Source organism: Lepus europaeus, chromosome 6, assembly GCF_033115175.1.
Source record: "Lepus europaeus isolate LE1 chromosome 6, mLepTim1.pri, whole genome shotgun sequence".
NCBI classification, from domain to species: domain Eukaryota; kingdom Metazoa; phylum Chordata; class Mammalia; order Lagomorpha; family Leporidae; genus Lepus; species Lepus europaeus.
The window spans coordinates 37,494,863-37,516,046 of record NC_084832.1 but is presented as its reverse complement, the minus strand read 5'-3'; the positions used below and the strand labels follow the sequence as shown (position 1 = coordinate 37,516,046).

At 40.4% G+C, this 21,184-nt stretch overlaps 1 protein-coding gene across 3 annotated transcripts in view; it reads right to left on the bottom strand.

Annotated features, from left to right (window-relative positions):
* The window catches only part of TBC1D4 (TBC1 domain family member 4), a 215,609-nt gene that overhangs the window by 22,077 nt on the left and 172,348 nt on the right, over window positions 1–21,184 (bottom strand). For 2 of the 3 annotated variants that reach the window (XM_062194083.1, XM_062194084.1), the window contains 4 exons: window positions 11,412–11,572; window positions 9,178–9,387; window positions 5,079–5,237; window positions 1,767–1,925 (listed from right to left, as the gene is read on the bottom strand). In XM_062194083.1, the coding sequence (XP_062050067.1) occupies window positions 1,767–1,925; window positions 5,079–5,237; window positions 9,178–9,387; window positions 11,412–11,572 (689 nt within the window). Of the gene's footprint in view, window positions 1–1,766; window positions 1,926–5,078; window positions 5,238–9,177; window positions 9,388–11,411; window positions 11,573–19,979; window positions 20,004–21,184 lie in introns of all 3 variants that reach the window. The other variant, XM_062194085.1, reaches the window with a different exon arrangement.

Genomic DNA, 21,184 nt, shown 5'->3' with positions numbered 1-21,184 from the left:
CCCAGAAGCCTGGTATCCCATCCAGATGTCTCACATGGGTGGCAAGGACCCAAGTGCTTGAGTCCTTACCAGCTGCTTTCCAGGATGCCCCTTAGCAAGAAGCTAGAATCAGAAGTGCCTCCCATGTGGGAGACCCGACTGAGTTTCTGGCTCTTGGATCACTGAAAAGCTGGTATTAAAGGCTGAAAACCAAAATAAAAACCATTGTAACCCCCAAAGCTGTAAGTGCTGGTTTGGGACTTTCCTTGTGTCATGAAAATGAAGGGGGAGGTTAGCTTCCTTGTGAAGTGATTACTCAGGGCAGTTGGAACTTACAAGAATGCCAGATTTTAAAATGCTTTCTACCATATACGCTTAAAAGTGACTTTTTCCCCAGGAACTGATACAATTAATTCTGCAGAGTAAGGGGAAGATAGCAGAAAACCAGCACATGCTGAAGAAACACAGATGGCCACAAGTAGAGTCAAATAAGCAATTTTTAAATTTATCATTTTGCTTTCTCACTTCAAAGTTTTTGCTAAAGAAAACTATAAATGGTTCTAACTCCATTTCATCTGCCCAGCCTCTGCTGTATCTGAGCTCTCACCCTACTTATCAGGACATCTCAACTAACCCTGTTTGTACCACCTCAGTCCTAGCTCTCATCACCAATTTATGGTCCCAGAACCCAACCTCTGCAAGAGGCCCTAGGCACCACCTTGTTCAGTTTCTCCATTGAACTGCATTTTTCAGATGAATATTTCAATCTAATATATTTATATTTTAAAATCATAATATATTTTAATGTTACTTCAAGCAACTAGAAATACAGCTTTTTAAATCATACAATTTTCACCTTCCACAGTTAGTTGATATTCATCATTTCAAAGCTGTCACTAGAGCTGGGCATTTGGCCTAGCACTTAAGGTACCTGTGTCCCATACTGCAGTGCCTGGGTTCCACACACAGATTCCACTCTTGACCCCAGCTTCCAGACCCTGGCTTGTAGACCCTGGGAGGCAGCAGTGTTGGTCTGAGTACTTGGGTTCCTTCCACTCATGTGGAAGACCTGGTTGGCTCCCAGTTTCAACTTGGTCCAGTCTTGGCCTTTGCAGGCATTAGGGGGAATGAACCAGCGGATGGAAGCTCTGTCTGTCTGTATCTCTCTGTGTCACTATCTCTGTCTCTCTCTCAAATAAAAAAAAAAAAATGGTTAAAATTTTTAAAAATTACAAAAAGAAATTCAGAAAAGTTTTAAAAAGTTAAAATAAAATCAAAGTGTCACTCTTACATTCGGAAGCTGATTTTTCAGGTAGGTAGTCAGGATTTCTACAACATAACCACTTAGCGCATTGCTTTGAAAATGATACGAAAGGCCTGATTCCAGTACTATGCCCAGGAATGCTTAGTATACCTTTGCTAAACTGCTGGGTCTCTTTTTAAACCAATTTTTAAACTGCTTAAGATGTAACTGTCTATCCCAAACAAAAGTCAGTTTTTCAAAATATAGTAACTGAGAGCAACCCAGAATATGACCTTTCTAAAGATTTCAATATATGGTGACTTCCTTTTGTGAGGCAAAGTTTTGGGGCAAAAGCGTCATTTTACATGCAGGTATTTATGGTATCCAATCAGACACAAAGCCAGCTTTGCCCTTAGCAAAGGACAAGGATGGCAGGTCCACAGCTCTACATACGCCAGCAGCTCCTCTTTATCAATCCCCAAAAAACGCAACCAGAAGACCTACAGCTTCCCTTGCTCAATGACAATTAGTAGGACAAACATACCTAAATCCACAAGAATTGCGTGCTGCTGAGCCGTGAGCTGCTTTAAAAGTTCCTTGTAGGATGTGTCTGGAGGCTGTTGTTTGTTGGGCAATCTATGCCTGAGACGGTACTGCAAAGCTAGGAATTGCCAAATCTCTCCTCGGCGACTCTTGGGAACGCCTATAATCAAAGAAACAAAGAAGCATGGCCTTGAACTCTGAGACGAAGTTTTTCAATTGCAGCTGATTACAGAATTCTTGAACACAGGCAGCAGGACTGCACAGCACATCACCCTGGGATCACAATGTATTGACAAGACCACGTTTCCACAAGTTTGATCCTAAAGCTCCTAACATCTTGTGAAAGAAAACCATAAAAAACAATAAAAATAATGGCGCTATTAAGAATAACATCAGCTGGCCGGCGCCGCGGTTCAATAGGCTAATCCTTCACCTGCGGCGCTGGCACTCCGGGTTCTAGTCCTGGTCGGGGCACTGGATACTGTCCCGGTTGCTCCTCTTCCAGTCCAGCTCTATGCTATGGCCTGGGAGTGCAGTGGAGGATGGCCCAAGTGCTTGGGCCCTGCACCTGCATGGGAGACCAGGAGAAAGCACTTGGCTCCTGGCTTCAGATCAGCGCAACGCGCCGGCTGCAACGCACCGGCTGTAGTGGCCACTTTGGGGGTGAACCAATGGAAAAAGGAAGACCTTTCTCTCTGTCTCTCTCTCTCTCATTGTCTAACTCTGCCTGTCAAAAAAAAAAAAAAAAAAAAAAAAAAAAAAAGAATAACATCAGCGAACACTGGATGAGCATCAAATAAAACACTCGCGGAGGGCACCTAGCTATGGAGGGAGCTTTCTACATGTGCTCAAAGAACCACTGTATGAGGTAGGTAATTACTGTTATGCCCACTATACAGATGGCAAAGCTGAGGGAGAAAGGGCTTGAACAATCTGCCCAAGTTCATACAGAGATAATGGATCTGGAATTGGCTCCAGCTGGTTAAGGAAAGGTTACTGCCAGTAATCTCTTTGAACTGCAATGCCAGTTTGCACAAGCTGAAAGCATTATTGTCTAAAAGGTGAGACCTGCTAAAATGATGCATGAGGCCCTCCACTTTATAGCTCCAAACTACCTTTAGCCCCATGACCTCCCATTCCCCATCATACACTTGGAGTTTGTGCTTAGTTTCGCTCCTCCAGTTTCTTGTTCCTACTGTTGCCTCTATAGAATTCCAAGCTCTCACACTTGACTGTATAGTGCATTTCTCTTCATCACGGATAGATGAACGTGGACATCATCTTTGACTTTTCCTGTTGTGGTTGTCCCTAACGTCAGAAAGAGTAATCACTCCCGTTTCACATGCGGTTTGATACTTACTGTACCACTGCACCTCATACTACAGGGGGCTCTACCGGTTTATCTGTTTTCCTCCACACAGACACTGAGCTATTGTAGCACAGTAAGCACACTTTCATGTCTGTCAGACAAAACCCAAGAGTACAGCCTGCTAATTAGCCATCCGTTGAATAAATGAGTAACAGCATGTCAAAATGTCATTTTTAGAGAAGGTAACTTTTATTAGTGCATTAACTGAATCATTGATGACATGAGAGGTCTATTTTACGATCTACCCAATAACACATCTACAAACAGCTAACTCCACAGCTCACTTCACTTAAACAAACATTTCTTGAACATCCAGTAGGTCACGGGGTATAGAGCACAGCACTCAGGGTATGTCCTCACTGAGAGGTGAATAAATTCATCCCAGAAAAATTAGTCTCATTTATTCATTCATTTTTTTCAATAAACAACTAATGCAAATACTGTCTTAGGTGCTAACTGTGTAGTGGTGGGGGTGAGAAAAATATTAAATAAGTAGACACTTAATTTAAAAATTACACTTAATTGTAAAATTACAAATTATGCCAAGCACAGTAAGTATGAGAAAAAATAATCAAGCAAAATGAATTTATTTCGGCTGAGGACTGAGCGTGGAGCTCTGAGGAAGTGGCATTAGAGCACCTGGAGCGTGAGCAGCACTCTCCAGGCTGGGAGTGTGTGCAGCAGTCATGGCAGGCACACAACACCAGACACCCGAGGGGGCAGAAGAAACGAGGAGAAAGGAGGAATGGAAGAAGAGGGTGGAAGAAACGCAGATGGGAAATAGGGAGAAGATATAGAGGGGAGGAAGGTGTGTGGGGAGGGCCGAACACTCCACACACTGGAAACAGCTGGGACAAACTGCAGCCAATGCAGCTCAGCATGTCTGGAGTATACGATACGAGGGAGGAAACAGCAGAAAATGAGATCAGAGACAGGGAAGAAGGACAGGCTATGGGGGCCTGGGACATGCAGCTGTGAGGTTTAACCTGAACCTACAAGGAATGGGAAGATGTGCACCTGAAACGTCTTTAGAAGTCATCCCAAAGAATGCTTTGATCTGCAGCTCACATACATCCTGTTCACCACTCTTTTGTCTCCCAAATAATATATTCATTGAAAACCTTTAGGATTTCAAAGTCTCCATGGAAAAAGAAAAGGACTGTAAAAGTGGCATCTTAACAAAACAAAGCTTAATCTAAACTTAATGGTGCAATAGTGTCACACGTTACCATAAACTTTTAAAACATGACTTACCAGATTTCTTTGAGTATTTTGGAATTTTTATTTTATGCTCAGTTTATGTAAGCCCTGGAGACTCTCATTTTAGTAAATTTAATCTGAGTCACAAAAATTGCTCCTAAAGTACTTAAACATTTTAATTTTAAAGTTAAAACACCAGGCATCTAATACAGCACAGTAACAAGAAAATAATAAATACAATACAATGGCTAAATAAAACTAATTTCTCCTAAATAGATGAAAGAATGAATGGATGGAAGAAAATTTGATTAATTGGCTCATTAGTCACAATATAAATCTGTGTATATAAAAACATACTTTTGGTTATATATATATATACATACATAAATACAAATATGTGAATATATATATAAATAAATACTTCTGACCAAACAATGGAAATGAGTCAAGTTTCTGAGTCTGAAGTATGTATATGGCAATGATCAGACTGATACCAATGGCTTCATTTCCTCCTTAGTAACCACCCACAGAGAGCTGAAATCAGCAGGTGGAATGGGTCTAGAGGACCTCTAGGTGCCTCTAGTCTCCTCAAGGGTATCTCCATTAGCACCAGTGTCTGGTCAATCAAGTCTCCACACTTAGCAAGCAAAGCACACAGACAAAATTATGTCTCAGCTGCAAAAACAAAACAAAACACATCTGAAGCTTTTCTTCTAAACAAATCACTGAAATGATCCCACATACCTTCTTTAAGAGAAGTATGAATGTCTTCCATATCACTCCTGATTTTTGCTCTGCAGTTTAACAGCTTCTTATCCCAGGTTATTAAGACGTCTTTCTGATAGACACCAACTTCTTCATAGTCCAGTTTAACTTTCCTGGACTGAAGCTCATCTCTTCGTGCTAAGTAACAGATAGAGACAGGGACAGAATGAGAGTCACATAAGCCCAATGTACTTTTAAACTCAGTATTTTTAATATTATTGTGTTTGTAAAACTGTACCAGGTCTCTCACATGGGTATCAGGGACACAAGTACTGGAGCTATCATTTGCAATCTCTCCATGTGTGCACTGGCAGAAATCTAGAATTGGGAGCAGAGCTGGGACTTAAACCGAGGAATTCCAACATGAGATTCCAACATGGGATGTTGGCATTCCAACCAACCACTAGGCTAAAATGTTACTATTCCCAAAATGTTACTATTCCATATATGACATACATAAGAAGACAATACCAGGACCAGCATTGTGGCGCTGTCAGCAGTGCTGGCATCCCATATGGGTGCTGGTTCAAGGGCCAGCTGCTCTGCTTCTGATTCCAGCTCCCTGCTAATGTGCTGGGGAAGGCAGCGGAAGATGGCACTCGGGCTCCTGCTCCCACGTGGGAGACCTGAAGAAGCTCCTGACTCCTGGCTTCGGCCTGGCCTAGCCCCAGCCATTGTGGCCATTTGGGGAGTGAACCAGTGGATGAAAGATCCCTCTCTCTCTCTCTCTCTCTCTCTCTCTCTCTCTCTGTAACTCTGACTTCAAATAAATAAATAAATCCTAAAAAAGAAAAGAAGATGACAATGACAATGCCTTGTGAGGGTCTTAATTTGTAGTATGTTTGACAATAACCTCAGTCATTTTATAACTATTTCCAGTCACCCATTGCCCTTAACACACTATATGTTCCACGTTTATTTTTAATCATTTTAAAAACAAAATCCATCGCAGTTAACACTAATACCATTGTTGAAATCATATAGAATTATGATCATTTAATGGTCTAAAACATAGGCACAGCGCTCATTGAAAGAAGTGCCTACGAAAGCAATCAAAATCTTGACTTGCCTTTATCTTAAATAACTGATTTTGAAAACAAAAGGCAGAAGAAGTTGGGGAGTCCACTTCTCTCATTAGGGTCAGTCTGGCCAGGATCTGCATTTCCTCAAGCTCACAGTGCTCACCCAACCTCCTTACCTTCTGCAACACAAATCTCTGTCATACATCCGAAGTCCTCGACAGCACAAAAGCAACAGCAGAACGAATAGTATGCTTACTTAGTGTTTGTGAAATCATTTCAGAAGAATTAAAATATCTTAGACTGTTGTTCAAGCAAAGCAGTAACAATTCCTACTTAATACTCCAGATATAATCAAAAGATAAATCATGCGGCAAAAACCTTCCTCTTGGATACCACTAGATGGCTTCCTAACACAGTTCACCTTTGTGGTTCAAGCTCTGTTTCATCACTTTCCTACAATACCCAAAGACTTCTTTTTAAAGGAGTGGAGTTCATTAAAATTAATAATAATGCAATCTTACATACAACTTTACTAATGACTTGCTTCACAACGAACAAAGCATATTTCCTCAAATTTTTTTTCTCCCATTTTCTCTAAATCATTGCTCATACGTATAAAAGTACCAACAATGGGCCCTGATATAAAATGAGAAGGCTAGTTACTGCGTGCCCTCAAACTGATGAACTAGGTAAAAAGAAGGAATTATCAAAAAATGGTCATCCTTTGGCTACCACTGTTTTTGTCTTTGTTACTGAAGTACAGAAATAAGAAGAGACCTGACCAAGTTTCTGGAAGTATATTCTAAATGTTACTTCCTTTCTTATCATGTAAAATTATGTGGTATAACTGGTCTCAGAATATACAAGTAGTCTTCATATTAAAAAATTCATTTCCTCACGCGAAAACATACAGCTGAGAAACACCGTGGCTTACCGGGAAAAACCCAAGAACTAATATCAATAAACCTGAGCTGTATGACTTGTTTTGCTGTGATGTCACTGATCTTAGGTTAATTTGCCTCCCCAAGCTAGTCACCAACTCAGCTACAGAAACAAGAACCCAGCCAAATAATCTCTAAGGCCATTTCCAAACCAAATAGCTCATGATTCTTTCATATTTAAGTTTTATATGTACATGCTTCCAATTAAAATATAATTTCATACTTTAAATTTTCAAAGAATGATGGCCATTTTAATTTCTTTTTCTGTTTATGAGCTATTCAAGAGGTTCCCAATGGCCTAAAAAATATGAATTCAATTCCTGCTGAAATCTTTGAAATCTCAAGTGAGCAAACCATTTATCAAATAGAACTTTTAAAAACTATGTTAGGGCCGGTGTCACGGCTCACTGGGCTAATCCTCCGCCTGCAGCATCAGCACCCCGGGTTCTAGTCCCTGTTGGGGCGCCGGATTCTGTCCCAGTCACTCCTCTTCCAGTCCAGCTCTCTGCTGTGGCCCGGGAAGGCAGTGGAGGATGGCCCAAGTGCTTGGGCCCTGCACCTGCATGGGAGGCTAGGAGGAAGCACCTGGCTCCTGGCTTAGACTGTGAAGACCTTTCTCTCTGTCTCTCTCACTGTCTAACTCTGCCTGTCAAATTAAAAAAATTAAATTAAAAAAAAGCTATGTCAGTAACAACTGAGCTATTTATTTTACAAAATAAAACATTTATTTCCCTAGGATTTCTAACATTTGATGCATTTTTCATTCTGCTAAGAAAATAGAAATAAAAAAACTGTGCCCTTGCAAACTAAATAAATACCATCAAAATTAAAAACTGAATTGAATAATAAATATAGCAACAATATCTGAAGGTAGATAATAGATTCAAGAATCTGAATGTCTTTGTTAAAAATTGTTTAAAAAACAACACAGTAAAAACAAGTAAGAGCCGGTGCCGCGGCTCACTAGGCTAATCCTCCGCCTTGTGGCACCGGCACACCGGGTTCTAGTCCCAGTTGGGCGCCGGATTCTGTCCCGGTTGCCCCTCTTCCAGGCCATCTCTCTGCTATGGCCCGGGAAGGCAGTGGAGGATGGCCCAAGTCTTTGGGCCCTGCACCCCATGGGAGAACAGGAGAAGCACCTGGCTCCTGCCTTCGGATCAGCACGGTGCGCCGGCCGTGGCACGCTGGCCGCTTCGGCCATTGGAGGGTGAACCAACGGCAAAGGAAGACCTTTCTCTCTGTCTCTCTCTCTTACTGTCCACTCTGCCTGTCAAAAAAAAAAAACACACACAAGCAAGAGAAAAATCTACATCGTACATTTGCCAATAATCTTAAAAGTCAAAGGGCCTACTTAAGCTAAATCTTTCATTTTATAGAAAGAAAACTAAAGCCTTTTTAGGCTAAGAAATTTGCCCAAGATAATGGTTTTTTTACATTTCTTTGGATTTTGGTACTGTCTAGGTATCTCTGTTGCAGTTCTGTCAGTACTGGGGTAAGCTGTATCATTCTTTGAAAATCTGAAAAACAATTCTAAAGCATTTAGTATTCATAAATTTAGCTATAAAATATCACAAATAGCACAATAGCTGTGCTAAATTATTTACATTTCATAATTCAAATATGATTTTTCAAGAGAAAATTTATAAGGCATTACCAAAATTAGGAACTGTGATTTGATAATAATTATAATCAAATCATTGACTTAGATGTAATACAAACAGAAGTTGTTGAAATAGGCATATTGCCTCCACTATGAATATAATTCATCTGAAAGTTGAAAATTAAATTTGTAAAAAGAAGATTTGCTTTTTCCCATATTTAAGGCTATATTATCCACATTCTAGCTTACCCAGATACGCTGTAAAGGCTTCTGACGCTTCAACTCTATTCCACAAAAATGCAAATATCTTAAACTGACTTTTCCCAGGTCATAACCACCACACACAATGGAAATAAACAATTTTGATCAGCAGATTCTCCAGTCGAAGTGTGTATGCAGTCCAAGAATGAGCATGTGTGTGTGTGTGTGTGTGTAGGGGGGAGCAGATGTAACCTACACCCTTAAATTACAGCATTACCAGCCTTCTATCGTTTAGCCTTGCTTGAATAGCTAACCTTCAAGTTTCTGGTTTTCTTTTTCCATTCGAAGCAACAAGATTTGTTGATGTATAGCTTTTTTCCACAAGCTCTTTAGTTCTTTTGACTTCTTTTTCTCTTCAACCTTTTCTGGGTCATCCTCACCAGACAGGAAAATCACCAGCGGTTCCTCCTCCATGGTGGGAGTGAGAGGAGACAGTGGCAGCAGCTCGTTCCTGTCCAGTCCATCTGCAGAGAAGAAAACAGTGAGAGGCATTCCTTGATAGTACTCCAGACTACAGAAGTTTTCTCTAGAACTGACATTCTCGTCTTCCCTTCCACATTTAAAGGTTTTCACACAGCCGCTTTCCCAGTAATTAAGTTTCTGGAACTAATGATTTAAGTCAAGTCACTAGGCTGAATTCCCCTTCCAGATTTCCCTGCTGTAGTGAAACAAAAGCATGTCATTTCACCACTTCCTCTTTCTACACAGAAGACCTATACGACAAGGACTACAGAACGAACTGGCCTTTCCCCAGAGTCCAGTACTTCTGCAATTTATCTATGTTATCTGATGATACAACACAAGAGGATTAAGTGGGTAGGTAGCAGGCATCTGCTATGGTCTACATCTACTCTCAGTATCCACCTGGAATGGCCGCTGGGCAATACCGGGCCTTCCTCGGCCAAGCAGCCAGCGCTCTCTGCCATTTCCTCCTGCAGCACCCTCTTCCTGACCTCCTGGAGCTCACCCCCTGTTCCAGGCCATTGCGCATCCTAGGAACAAACATGGCCCTACATCTCGAAACACTTCAGTGCTAGCTGATATCCTCGTGAACACAGCTCAGGCTGCTGGGCGCAGCACACGCATCTCTTCCAGCTCTGGTCTCACGTCATCTCTCCAGCCTCATGGTTCAATCTCCCTCCTCTGCATACCCCATGTTTTGAGTTTTTTGCAATTCTCTGACCTCCAAACTTCAAACAGCTCTAGAACTTTGGCTCTCCCACCTTCTCACACATGCCTCTCCGAGCAATGAGTTTAAATAACTAGTTTTCCCCTGACGCTGACCATGTTAGACAAGGGTAAATTTATCTTTGGTGATGCCAGTTGTTGTCTATTTTTCCTTGATGCATTGATCTCCCTTATTCCTAGCTGCTTCCCTATGTTTTCTGTTGTTAATGTTTTATTTTATTCTATGGCTTCTTTATTAATTTCTTAAGTTGATCCCTAGTACATTTGATTTCTGGCTTTCTTGGTTTTAAATGAATGCATTCATGGCTATAAATTGCCCCCTAAAGAACACTTATGAATGCATTATGAATGCCTTCATGGCTATAAATTGCCCCCTAAAGAACACTCGATTTTGACAGGGCTCTGATCATCATATATTTTTCCTTTTAGTTTCTAGGAGTAGTTTTTCTCTATTTCCAAGCACATGGAAAATTTTTGCTCTGCCTTCTCTCTCCTCCCCCTTCCTTGTTTCTTTCCTTCCTTCATTCCTTCTTTTCTTCTCCGCTCACCTCCTTCCCTCCTTTCCTTTCTTGCTTCTGCACTATGACCAGAGAATATGGCACAAATCATTAATTGTCCGGCAATTATGAAAATATCTGTGTGCTAAACATGTATTAATTTCTCTACAAAGTTCTACAAAACCTGAGATCAAGTTTTTTTCAATTGTGTTACTCAAATATTATTCACATTTAATTCCTTTACACTCACTTTTCAGAGAGGACTATGGTAGTATCTCCCACAAGAGCTTTGATTTATTTCTCCTCAAAATTCTTCTAAGTGTGATTGTCTACCTTTCAAAGCTATGGAATAATATGTGCTGTCATTATTGTTCTATCTTTGTACTGACTGTTCATTTACTTTGTGTTCGTATGTTTCTGCTTGAGTGTCTAAGAGGTCTAATATTCAAAGACAGCTGCTGGGGCTTTCAGTGGGTTGGTATCTGCCTACTGTATGGATCCCATTTCTATGTCACTTTGCTTATATGTGACTCATCAAAATAACTGCTGCTTTTCCAACTAGCACTATCCTAGTGGAGGAGGCTCCCAAATAGGTGTGGGAAACTCTTCATTCAGTCACTCAACAAGCAGGTGCTGAACCGTTACAGCATTCTAATGTTACCTGGCCACACTGCAACACTCACAGAGAGAGAAGTGATTTCTCCACCGCAGGCCTTGCAAACTCCTTATACACAAAGCATTTGCATTCCCTTCCCTGGGCACGCCTCTCCCACCCGGTAATCCTGAGCAGGCGCCTCACTGACCTTGCTGCTGCATTGCCGAGGGGGATCTGTTCACCGGCGAAGCAACCCTGAGGAAAATGCGCTGCCGCCAGGAGATCCGGCGAGGCGTCACGGGGGTTCCTCCAGCATTTAGGGACTCGTTGCTGCAGGTGGACGAGGTCCTTTTTCTCCCTTCTCCATCACTGCGGGAAGCCAATAAACATAGAACTGGTAGGGAAGACCGCAAAATAGGGCACTTCACAATGAGATGGTAGCACAAGCCATTCTCAAGTTCTGCGGCGCCGGCAAGCACAAGCCACAGGCAACACAGAGCAATGCGGCCTCCTCCACTGGTCACCCAGGCCACCACATCCTGGGAAAATGCAATCCAGGCCACAGCCCAGTCAGGAGAAGCTCACCTGTTTCTACTCATTCCTTAGCCGTCAGCTAGTCTGAGCTCTAATTGGAGCACTAGAAGGGCTTATTGGGAGGAGCAAAGGTTGCTGAAGGTTAAACTCATGTGTTGCTAAAGAAATAACATTAATAGTTTACCCTAAATAACATAAAAGGCTCACTAAAAACTTCCCTCAAAGTTCTTACACAGCAGGCTACTAACTTTTTTCTAAGCTCTTAGGAGAGCTACTAGTTTTTGAGATTGTTAAGATCTGACTCAGAATGGATAGCTTTCAATAGCTGGACAGTGGCAGAAAATAACCTGAATACAGGCAGAATGGTCACCTCCAAGATTACTGCTAGATGGTACAGTAAGAAAAACAGCTGGAGTCAAGGAAGATTAGGTGGGCCAAGTTAAAGAGTATTAATGAGATTTCTTCTTAGCAGACCTTCCTATAGACTGTTGATAGGCTGATGTGCATTGTGATTCTACAATAAGAAACAGCAGACAGAAACTCCCCAACTTAGTTGAATGAGCTGGCCCTAGAATCCACACCCCCAACCTCTGGGGCCTTGGGAGTGTCATATTGTTCTTCACCAATGCTTTGTGAAATTCACCTGTGGAAATATGGGTCTGCTCTAAGAATTGCATTGCTAGGCTCACTATGAGGGGCTGGTGTTTGGCACATCTATTAAGACGCTGTTTGGGATGCCTGCATCTCATCTCTGCTTGCCTCGGTACAAATCCTGGTTCCACTTCCAATTCCAGCTTCCTGCTGATGCATAGCCCTGAGGGGTAGCATCAAGTAGTTCAAGTACTTGGGTCCCAGACTGAATTCTTGGCTCCCAGCTAGTTCCTGGTCCAGAACCATCCATTGAAGGCATTCTGGAAGTGCACCTGTAGGTGGGAGATCTCTCTGTCCCTGTTTCTGTCTGTCTTTCAAATAAAGAAACAAAAGTAAATAAACTCATTATGACTCTTACCTTAAAAAAATTATTTTCAGAGCAACAGAAAGAGAACTCCATTCAGGTTTTCCAGATGGGAGCCCAAGCATTTGTGCCATCAACCGCTGCCTCCCTGGATTCATTAGCAGGAAGCTGGATTGTATGCACACAGCAGCTGGCACTCAGATATGAAATGAGGGCATCCCAAGAGGCAGCCCAACGTGCTGCACCACAGCACCTGCCCCAAAGTTACTTTTAAGAACACTGTGTTTACAGTACAATGATTGTTGTTGTTAGTGGTGGGAATATTTTACTTTTTTAAGCTCATCATCTCTGGACCTTCCTAAGGACCTTCCAGGGACCACAAGCGAAGGTATCAGACTTTTGATAGAATCAAGAAGTTCAGCACTTAGGTCAGAAATGAAACTCAGCTAGAAAAGCCACAGGCCTCACAAACACTCGGAGGAACTTAACAGTGTGGAGGCAATTAACAGTGAGGACACCAATTCCATACCTGTGTGCCATATCTTTATTTACTCCATTATGCAAACTTAGAGGGACCTATCTTCCTAGAAATAGTACTTAAGGATTTGATCTACTAAATTAAGCAAAGGACATACTGTGTGCTGCCTCACAGACAGAAAATGGAACGATTTGTTATACTACCTTAGAAAGTAGCTGATTCGTCCATCTCAATACAGCCAAACCCTCTTTATTATGTATAGATATATATACATATATTATTGATAAAAGTATAGCCCATAAAATATATTACATGTCCATTATTCAAAATTCCCTGCAATATTGAATAAATATGTTCATCTTTACTTCCACTTTTGAAAGCATTCATTCAATCACTTCCCTTTTAGAATCTGTGAATCCAGTGTTCTATGTAGCATAGAAGTTCTATCTTGATAAATACACTTGGCATAAGCTACATCTTCATTTTTGTAGCAGTTATTTGCAAAATGCCCTGTTCATGAGCACATATCTAGCTTCTTGTATAGTAATGGGCTAAGGGTGTGCACTCAAGAAATATGCATAGAATAAACCAATACTTCATTAAAACCATAAGAAATATTATCACAGAGGACTAAGTAAAATGGATAAGAGAAAGGGTGACTAAGCTAGCATGCAAGGAATAAATAAGGAACTGCCTTCTTTAAAAAAAAAAAAAGATTTATTTTATTTATTTGAAAGACAGAGTTACAGAGAGAGAGAGAGAGAGAGTTCTTCCATCTGCTGGTTTACTCCCCAGATGGCCGCAATGGCCGGAGCTGCGCCAATCTGAAGCCAGGAGCCAGGAGCTTCTTCCAGGTCTCCCACGTGGGTACAGGGGCCCAAGGACTTGGGCCATCGTCTACTGTTTTCCCAGGCCATAGCAGAGAGCTGGATGGGAAGAGGAGCAGCCGGAACTAGAACTGGCACACATATGGGATGCTGGTGCTTCAGGCCAGGGCTTTAACCCACTGTGCCACAGCGCCAGCCCCAGGAACTACCTTCTTAAAGCCACTTCTTATGGGTCCTGATCCTAAGTCCCTCTGGCAGAAAGTTCTGGTACTACCCCCAGTAAGGATGAAGCTGTCAATGGCACTGGTAGGTACTGACATTGACAACACTGTTAACTAACAACAAAAAGTAATCAGCATTGTTCCTTTCCTACATAAGAGCACTGTATCAATAATTTATGCTTTGAAAGTAAAATAAATTATGAGACAACTACAAAAAGTTCACAGATAATGGAAATAAAAGACAAGTTTATTTTGGTGCAAAAAAAACCTGAAACCTACCACCCATAGTTGCTTTATAATGTACATTTTCATGAACTTTTTGAAGATTTATAATGTATGATTTCTAAAATTTCTGCAACAAAACAAACTTATCTCTAAATTCCATATCATCTTCCATGAACTTTTTGAAGTACTCTCATACTTAGGAAAAAGTTATTTCAATGCCCCACAAGGTAAATGTTCAACAAATATTAGTTTACCTTGACTTTTTCAGTAAGTGTAGCAGGAAAACTAGAGGACTGGACTATGCCATGTGAAATAAGCCAGACACAGGAAAAAGAATACTGCATGATTCATTCATGCTTTAAAAAAACACACACACACACACACACACAATCTGAACACAATGTTGATTACTAGAGACAAGGAGGGATAGGAAAGATATAGGAGTTTGGATTGAAAAATAGGGGAATTGGGGTATGGTTCATTAATAGAGACAAATACATATTATATTAACAAAAGATGTTATAGTAGGGAAAGCTGGGTACAGTTTCTATATCATGAAAAATATAACTACTGTAAGATACTAGCAATAGGAGAATATACTAGCAATAAGATACTGGCAATAGGAGAATATACTGTAAGATACTGGCAATAGGGGTATATTGCAAAAAACACCTTCTAGGGCTGGCGCTTTGAGGTAGTGAGCTAAGCCACCACCTATGGTGCCAGCATCCCATATGGGTGCCGGTCCATGTCCCGGCTGCTCCGCTTCCTATCTAGCTCTCTGCTTATGGCCTGGGAAAGCAATGGAAGATACCCCCTGTACCCATGTTGGAGACTCAGAAGAAGTTCCTGGCTCCTGGCTTCAGATGGGCCCAGCTCCAGCCATAGAGGCCATTTGGGGAGTGAACCAATGGATGGTTTTCTCTCTTTCTCTCTGTCTCTCCCTCTCTCTTATCTGTAACTCTGACTCACAAATAAATAAAATATTTTTTAAAATAATCTTCCAATTCACTGGTAATAATATGTCATATGATGTTCAGAAAGTATTAAAAAGAAAACAGAGCAGTACTTCTATCAGCCTCATTATTACCCCAAAAATACAGGCTTTGGGGATTACTATGTAATAAAATGGGTACATAAAGTATCTTTCCACCAGCTAACTAATACACACTTGAAAATTTTATGCCATCTAAATTGTTAAGCCCTATAATCCCAATAAACTGCCCAAAGACACATTTTCTTCCTATATCTGGAATCTAATGGCCAGCAGGAGTCACAAATGATGTCAAAATACAAGATAAGAAGATAAGAAAGAAAGAACACAGATAACAGACCATTGACCCTTTATCTTCTACTAAAAACCTGCATCCTACTGAGGCATTTTGGTTGCTGAGATAAGGCGAAGGCTGCTCTCCTTCATTTATTGAGAGCAAAATTCCCGAGTCCGGATCCAGAGAAGCATGTAGCCAGTGAGTGCCTTGTGCATCTTAACAGCAGTTCACTTGATCTGCTTGCAGTCAGCAATCTGACATTCTGAAGGTGCCAATGGAACCAAACCACAGGAAACAGTGTGCATCAACAGCCCTCTCTCCTGACATGAAAACAACAGGCCGGAGGGCGGAGCGGGGGTTACAATTGCTCTTTGTTGTTCTTCACTTTGCTTCCATGTTGGTTTTTACTTTAACTTCTCCTTTACTTAAACTTAGCATGCACCCAAGTAGAATGTCTCCTTTCTGAGTGAAAATAAAAGCACAACCACATGGAGTGTTTACTCTAAGAACAGTAAAGCTCAGGCACACAGAAAGCACATATTCGATGCTGGGCACCGTTCCCAACATTTTACAAGAATGAATTCACTTCATCCTCATAGCAACCGGTTACTATTCCCACTTTCAGGGAGAAAATTCAAGTAGAAAGAGTAAATTGTCCACGGAGACACAAATAACAAGTGAAGGACCCAGGATTCAAACCCCAGCAGTCCAGAATCCAGGCACGGTAGTTGATGCTGCTGACATACAGAACTGTACAAGACCACAAAAAACAAGCTGACAGGACTCCCAGGAGCCTCTGCACGTCTGGGGCAAAACTCAGTCTCTAATTAGCATCCATCCTTTGATCAGGTATGCTCTCCTTTTTCCATTTTTAATGGAATCATTTCCTTTATTTCTGCAGACAAGTAACTTCAGAGTACTAGTAGGCGTTGCACTTCTGTAAATACCTTACTTTCTGCTTTGAAATAACTGCACTCCAAAATGTGTATAATCTTATTTTAGATAAAAGGACCAAATTAAAAATACATGAATAAAGTACCATATACATATATTGATATTGTAATACCTTGACATATTTAAAATAGTGAAACAAATTATAACCACTCCCTTATTTTTCCACAAAGCCTTCTTTCCCTTTTTTTTTTTTTGTATTTTAGAATGTAAACATTTGCAATATAAAACTGTTTCTCAAGAGACATGTTCAGGAAAAGTATCCTATGCCTGCATTTTCTTTATCAGAAATTGGCCAAGTTAAAAAGGAATAATTAGAGGTCAATATTGTGTTAAGACAGCACCTGTGACACTGGCATCCCATATGAGTGCCAGGTCAAGTCCCTCCAGTTCCACTTCTAAACCCGCTCCCTGTTGATGTGCTGGGAAAAGGCAGTGGAAGATGGCCCAAGTGCTTGGGCCCCTGCTACTCACATGGGAGATACAGATGGAGTTCCAAGATCCTGGGCTTTGGTCTGGCCCACCTCCAACAATCACAGCCATTTGGGAGTGAACCAGTGAATGGAAGATTTCTCTCTCTCTCTCTCTCCTCTTCTCTGTAACTCTGCCTTTCAAATAAATAAATATGTCTCCTTTTTTAAAATGGAGTAACTAGGGGGGCTGACATTGTGGCCCAGCAGGTTAAGATGTTGGCATAGCTGCCACCTGAGATGCCAGCATCCCATATCAGAGCACTAGTTTGAGTCCTAGAAACTCTGCTTCTGTTCCAGCTCCCTGCCGCTGTGCCAGGGAAGACAATGGAATATGGCCCCAGTGACTGGGCTCCTGTCACATAAGAGGACCACCTGGATGGAGTTCCAAGCTCCTGGCTTTGATCTCAGCCAGCTTCAGGCATTACGGCTATTTGGGAAGTGAATGAGCAGATGGAAGATTCTCTCCCTCTGTCTCTCTGTATCTCCGTCTGTCTGACTCTTTCTCTTTTTCTGTAACTCTTTCAAATAAATAAACAAATAAATCTATCTTAAAATATATGCATAAAGGAGTGACTAGGAAGAAAATATAACTTGGTGCACTTCCAGTGATTTTCGTATTGGTACATTCTATACGTACTTCCCCCTAGCATTCACCATTTAGTCAAGAAAACAATTTGTGAGCATAAATTAGGACTTTATGAGGGATCTTCAAAAAGTTCATGGGAAATGCAATGCTACAAAAAAACTATGCATGGATTTCAAATTTTGTGCACCAAAGCAAACTTATCTTTTAATTCTATTTTTCTGTTAACCTTGTCAAATATCGTCATAGAAGGGGAGAAAACAATCCCTCTAATAAGTATCACTACATAGGCTGGGAAGGCTATTTCCAACTCCTTTATACAGTATCAATCAAAGGCTATGGATATAGAATGAACCCACCAAGGCTTCAAGATAATATTTGAGTATATCCTTGAACAAGCAGATACAACAATTAACATCACATTTCTTGTGTTAACACAAAATGTTGACACACACTTGCCTGCTTTAATAAAAATTAATTCATTGGCTATTGGGTGGAATGGAGGTGTTCTGATGACCACCTTCTTACCAGGGCAACACAAATACACTTCGAATAATGGGAAATTCTTCCGTTCGGATCGGCTCTATGAAGGTGTTTTACAGAGTAGCACACCGCCTCCCTGCTCCAGTTCCCTAACATCCAACTAAAACTACCAGCATCACAGCATCAAATAGGCTTCTAGACACACCAGCTAAATCTGGACCTGAATCACAACATATTACAACTCAAAATAGACAGCACAACTTGATTAATTTGATAGCAACTGAATTATTCAACACCAAGTGGAAAAGCTTTCTCTTTGTATATGCCTAGAGAGAGGCAACATGGAACAACATAATGATAAAACGTCAGTTTTAGCCTCAGGATCCACATTACTATTTAACTCATAATTGTATCAGGCTCAATAATAGTTTATACTTTACCAGACTTTCAACTGGTACACATCACTGTCCTATGGAAAATCCTTACTAATTAAATAAAACAAAGATTGAGCTATTCTAATGGAAATCAATGTGTAGCATCTGCGCTATGAGTCAAAACAGATAGATGAGTCAGTGGAACAAGGTATAGGAAAAACAAATGAGAACAAAGGGTTTTATTTCCTTAACTCTACACACTGCAGCTTTTAAATAAGTTCTTAACTATGAAATTTAAAATATCTATGGGTAGGTAATATGTTTATTCTCATCCTTATAACCTAAGATTAAAAAAAATGATACAAGCAAAACAGAAAACTTCTCAAGGGCTCAATAAGGAAACTGTATGCCAGAAAATTTGTAAATTAGTGAACAGAGCTAATTCTGTGCCTGTACTGGAATCTAGAAGGGAACAGGCAAAGAAAGCTATCATTTCCATCCGGCTCTTCAAAATAGGTAAATGTATTTTTTAAATGGTCTTGCACTACACCACACAAAAGTATAGGCCAATTACAAGTCTCAAAATAGTCGTTTTTCGTCTTATCCATACGATCAAAATAATTTTCTGGGAACTTTTTTCTCTTGAACACTTCCTAGCCTAATCTTTAATATTTTTTTGCTCCAGCTTCAGAGAAGTAGCCCCAGATAGGAAGATGGGCATGCGTGAGCCAAGTGCGGACACTGAACAAGGCAGAGGGCTGTCCTCTGCACTCAGGCTGCTGAGCAGCGATCCTGGCTGTTTTCACTGAGGGCACGCGACGCATGCGGAAGTGATGGCATGGCAGATGTGCTGAGACTTCCATAATAAGGAAGTAGGTGTTTTCCTGCGTCCACTCCAGCCAGACATCCACAGGTTTTGTCAGTGTCTCAGAGTAATCAGGGGGCCAGGAATCAAGACGAACAGACATGGATTAACAATCCCCATCAAGGGAAAGCCAGGTACAACTTAATGAGGATATTTCTTTTAGGCTGCTCATTTCTAGACCTGCTTGGGATTCAGAAGGAACTCTTCAGACGTCCACAGATACCTACCAATAGCAGATTCACTTCCATTAGCTGAAAATTCGACTTTGGTGGGAAGACAGACCACAGCACTAAGGAAACTTCAATATGGAATAGAGTAGAAACAGGATTTCTCTTTGCGGCTAATATTTTATAAGATTATTCATGATCTTTGATTACAGTGGGCGGGTCACATTTTCCCTACTACACAGATTTCAGAGCACCATAATGATGGCATGCATTGCAGCAACAACCAATACTGTCTTAAACTAAAGGTGGTATTAAGTTGGAAGAATGTAAGAGTGTTTTACATTGAAATTAATTTAGACTTCTAATCACCTTGATTCGGAAGCAGTGTCCTGTCTAGTACAACAGGAAAACAAGGAATGGTATTAGCACACAGAAAGAGGTACATGCCCCAAATCAGGATTTGAAATGAAAAGGCAATGCTATTAGGCAATCAGTAAATCAGTTACAGATATTTCAGTAATGAGCCACAATGAATAGTTACGTTATTTTTATCAGTGAATATAAGAAAATTATAGAAGCAACATTGTACTATGAGATTTTTCATCAGCAAAAATCTTATTTTTTACTGAAAATTTTATAAGTGAATAGAAGAAATGACTGTTGCACTTTTTTTACTATTATTTACTTTTGACCAATGAATACATTTCAATACAGATAATTTTTAAGATATGAGCTTATAACATAAGTAGCAATTGTAAGGAGTAACAAAGATGCCTGTTGACAGGGAAGATATACATGATGAGCAGATATTATAAAAATATATCATCACAGTTATTATTTAACTACTAAACTACTACATAACACTACATTTTGAAAAATGAATCTGAAGGAAGGTAAAACAAAAAAATAGTTATTTCTTTCTTTTAACTTTTTCAATGCTGTGCAAATCAATCTAGTAACCAACAAATCATGATTTTAAAAAGATCTTTGCTCCTTTCCCTTAGCCTGTGTAAAAACAGCAACCCAACCTGCCTTCAGTAATTCAGCACAGTGGCCCTAGAGAAGGACATCTCCCCATCCTAGTCCTTACATGAAATGCTTATTTTAGAGATCCATTGTATGGAACCAATAGGATAGTAGGTACTCAAGTGACAAGAAAATTATAATTGATAAAATTATGAGTCTCATCCCTCATTTTTCTGAATAGTTCCAGATCTCATGATAATTGTGTATGATGTTCTCTCTGCTAAGAAACCACTGTGTTCTTATTGTGTTCTTAAACATCCTTGTTCTTAGGAAATATACTCTAAAATATTAAAATGATCTAATGCATGCAGCCTCTAATAAATGGCTTAGAATAAAAAAAGTATGTGAGGATAGACATATGTATATGTATATATATATATATATATATATATATATATAATTGTACGTAAATGGACAAAGAATGATAAAGGCAATGTAGCAAAATGCTAAAAATTGGTTAATCTGGGTAAAGCATTAACAAGACTCCTCTCTAATATCGTTGCATCTTCTAAAATAATAATTAAAAAGTCAGCAAACATTCTCTCAAA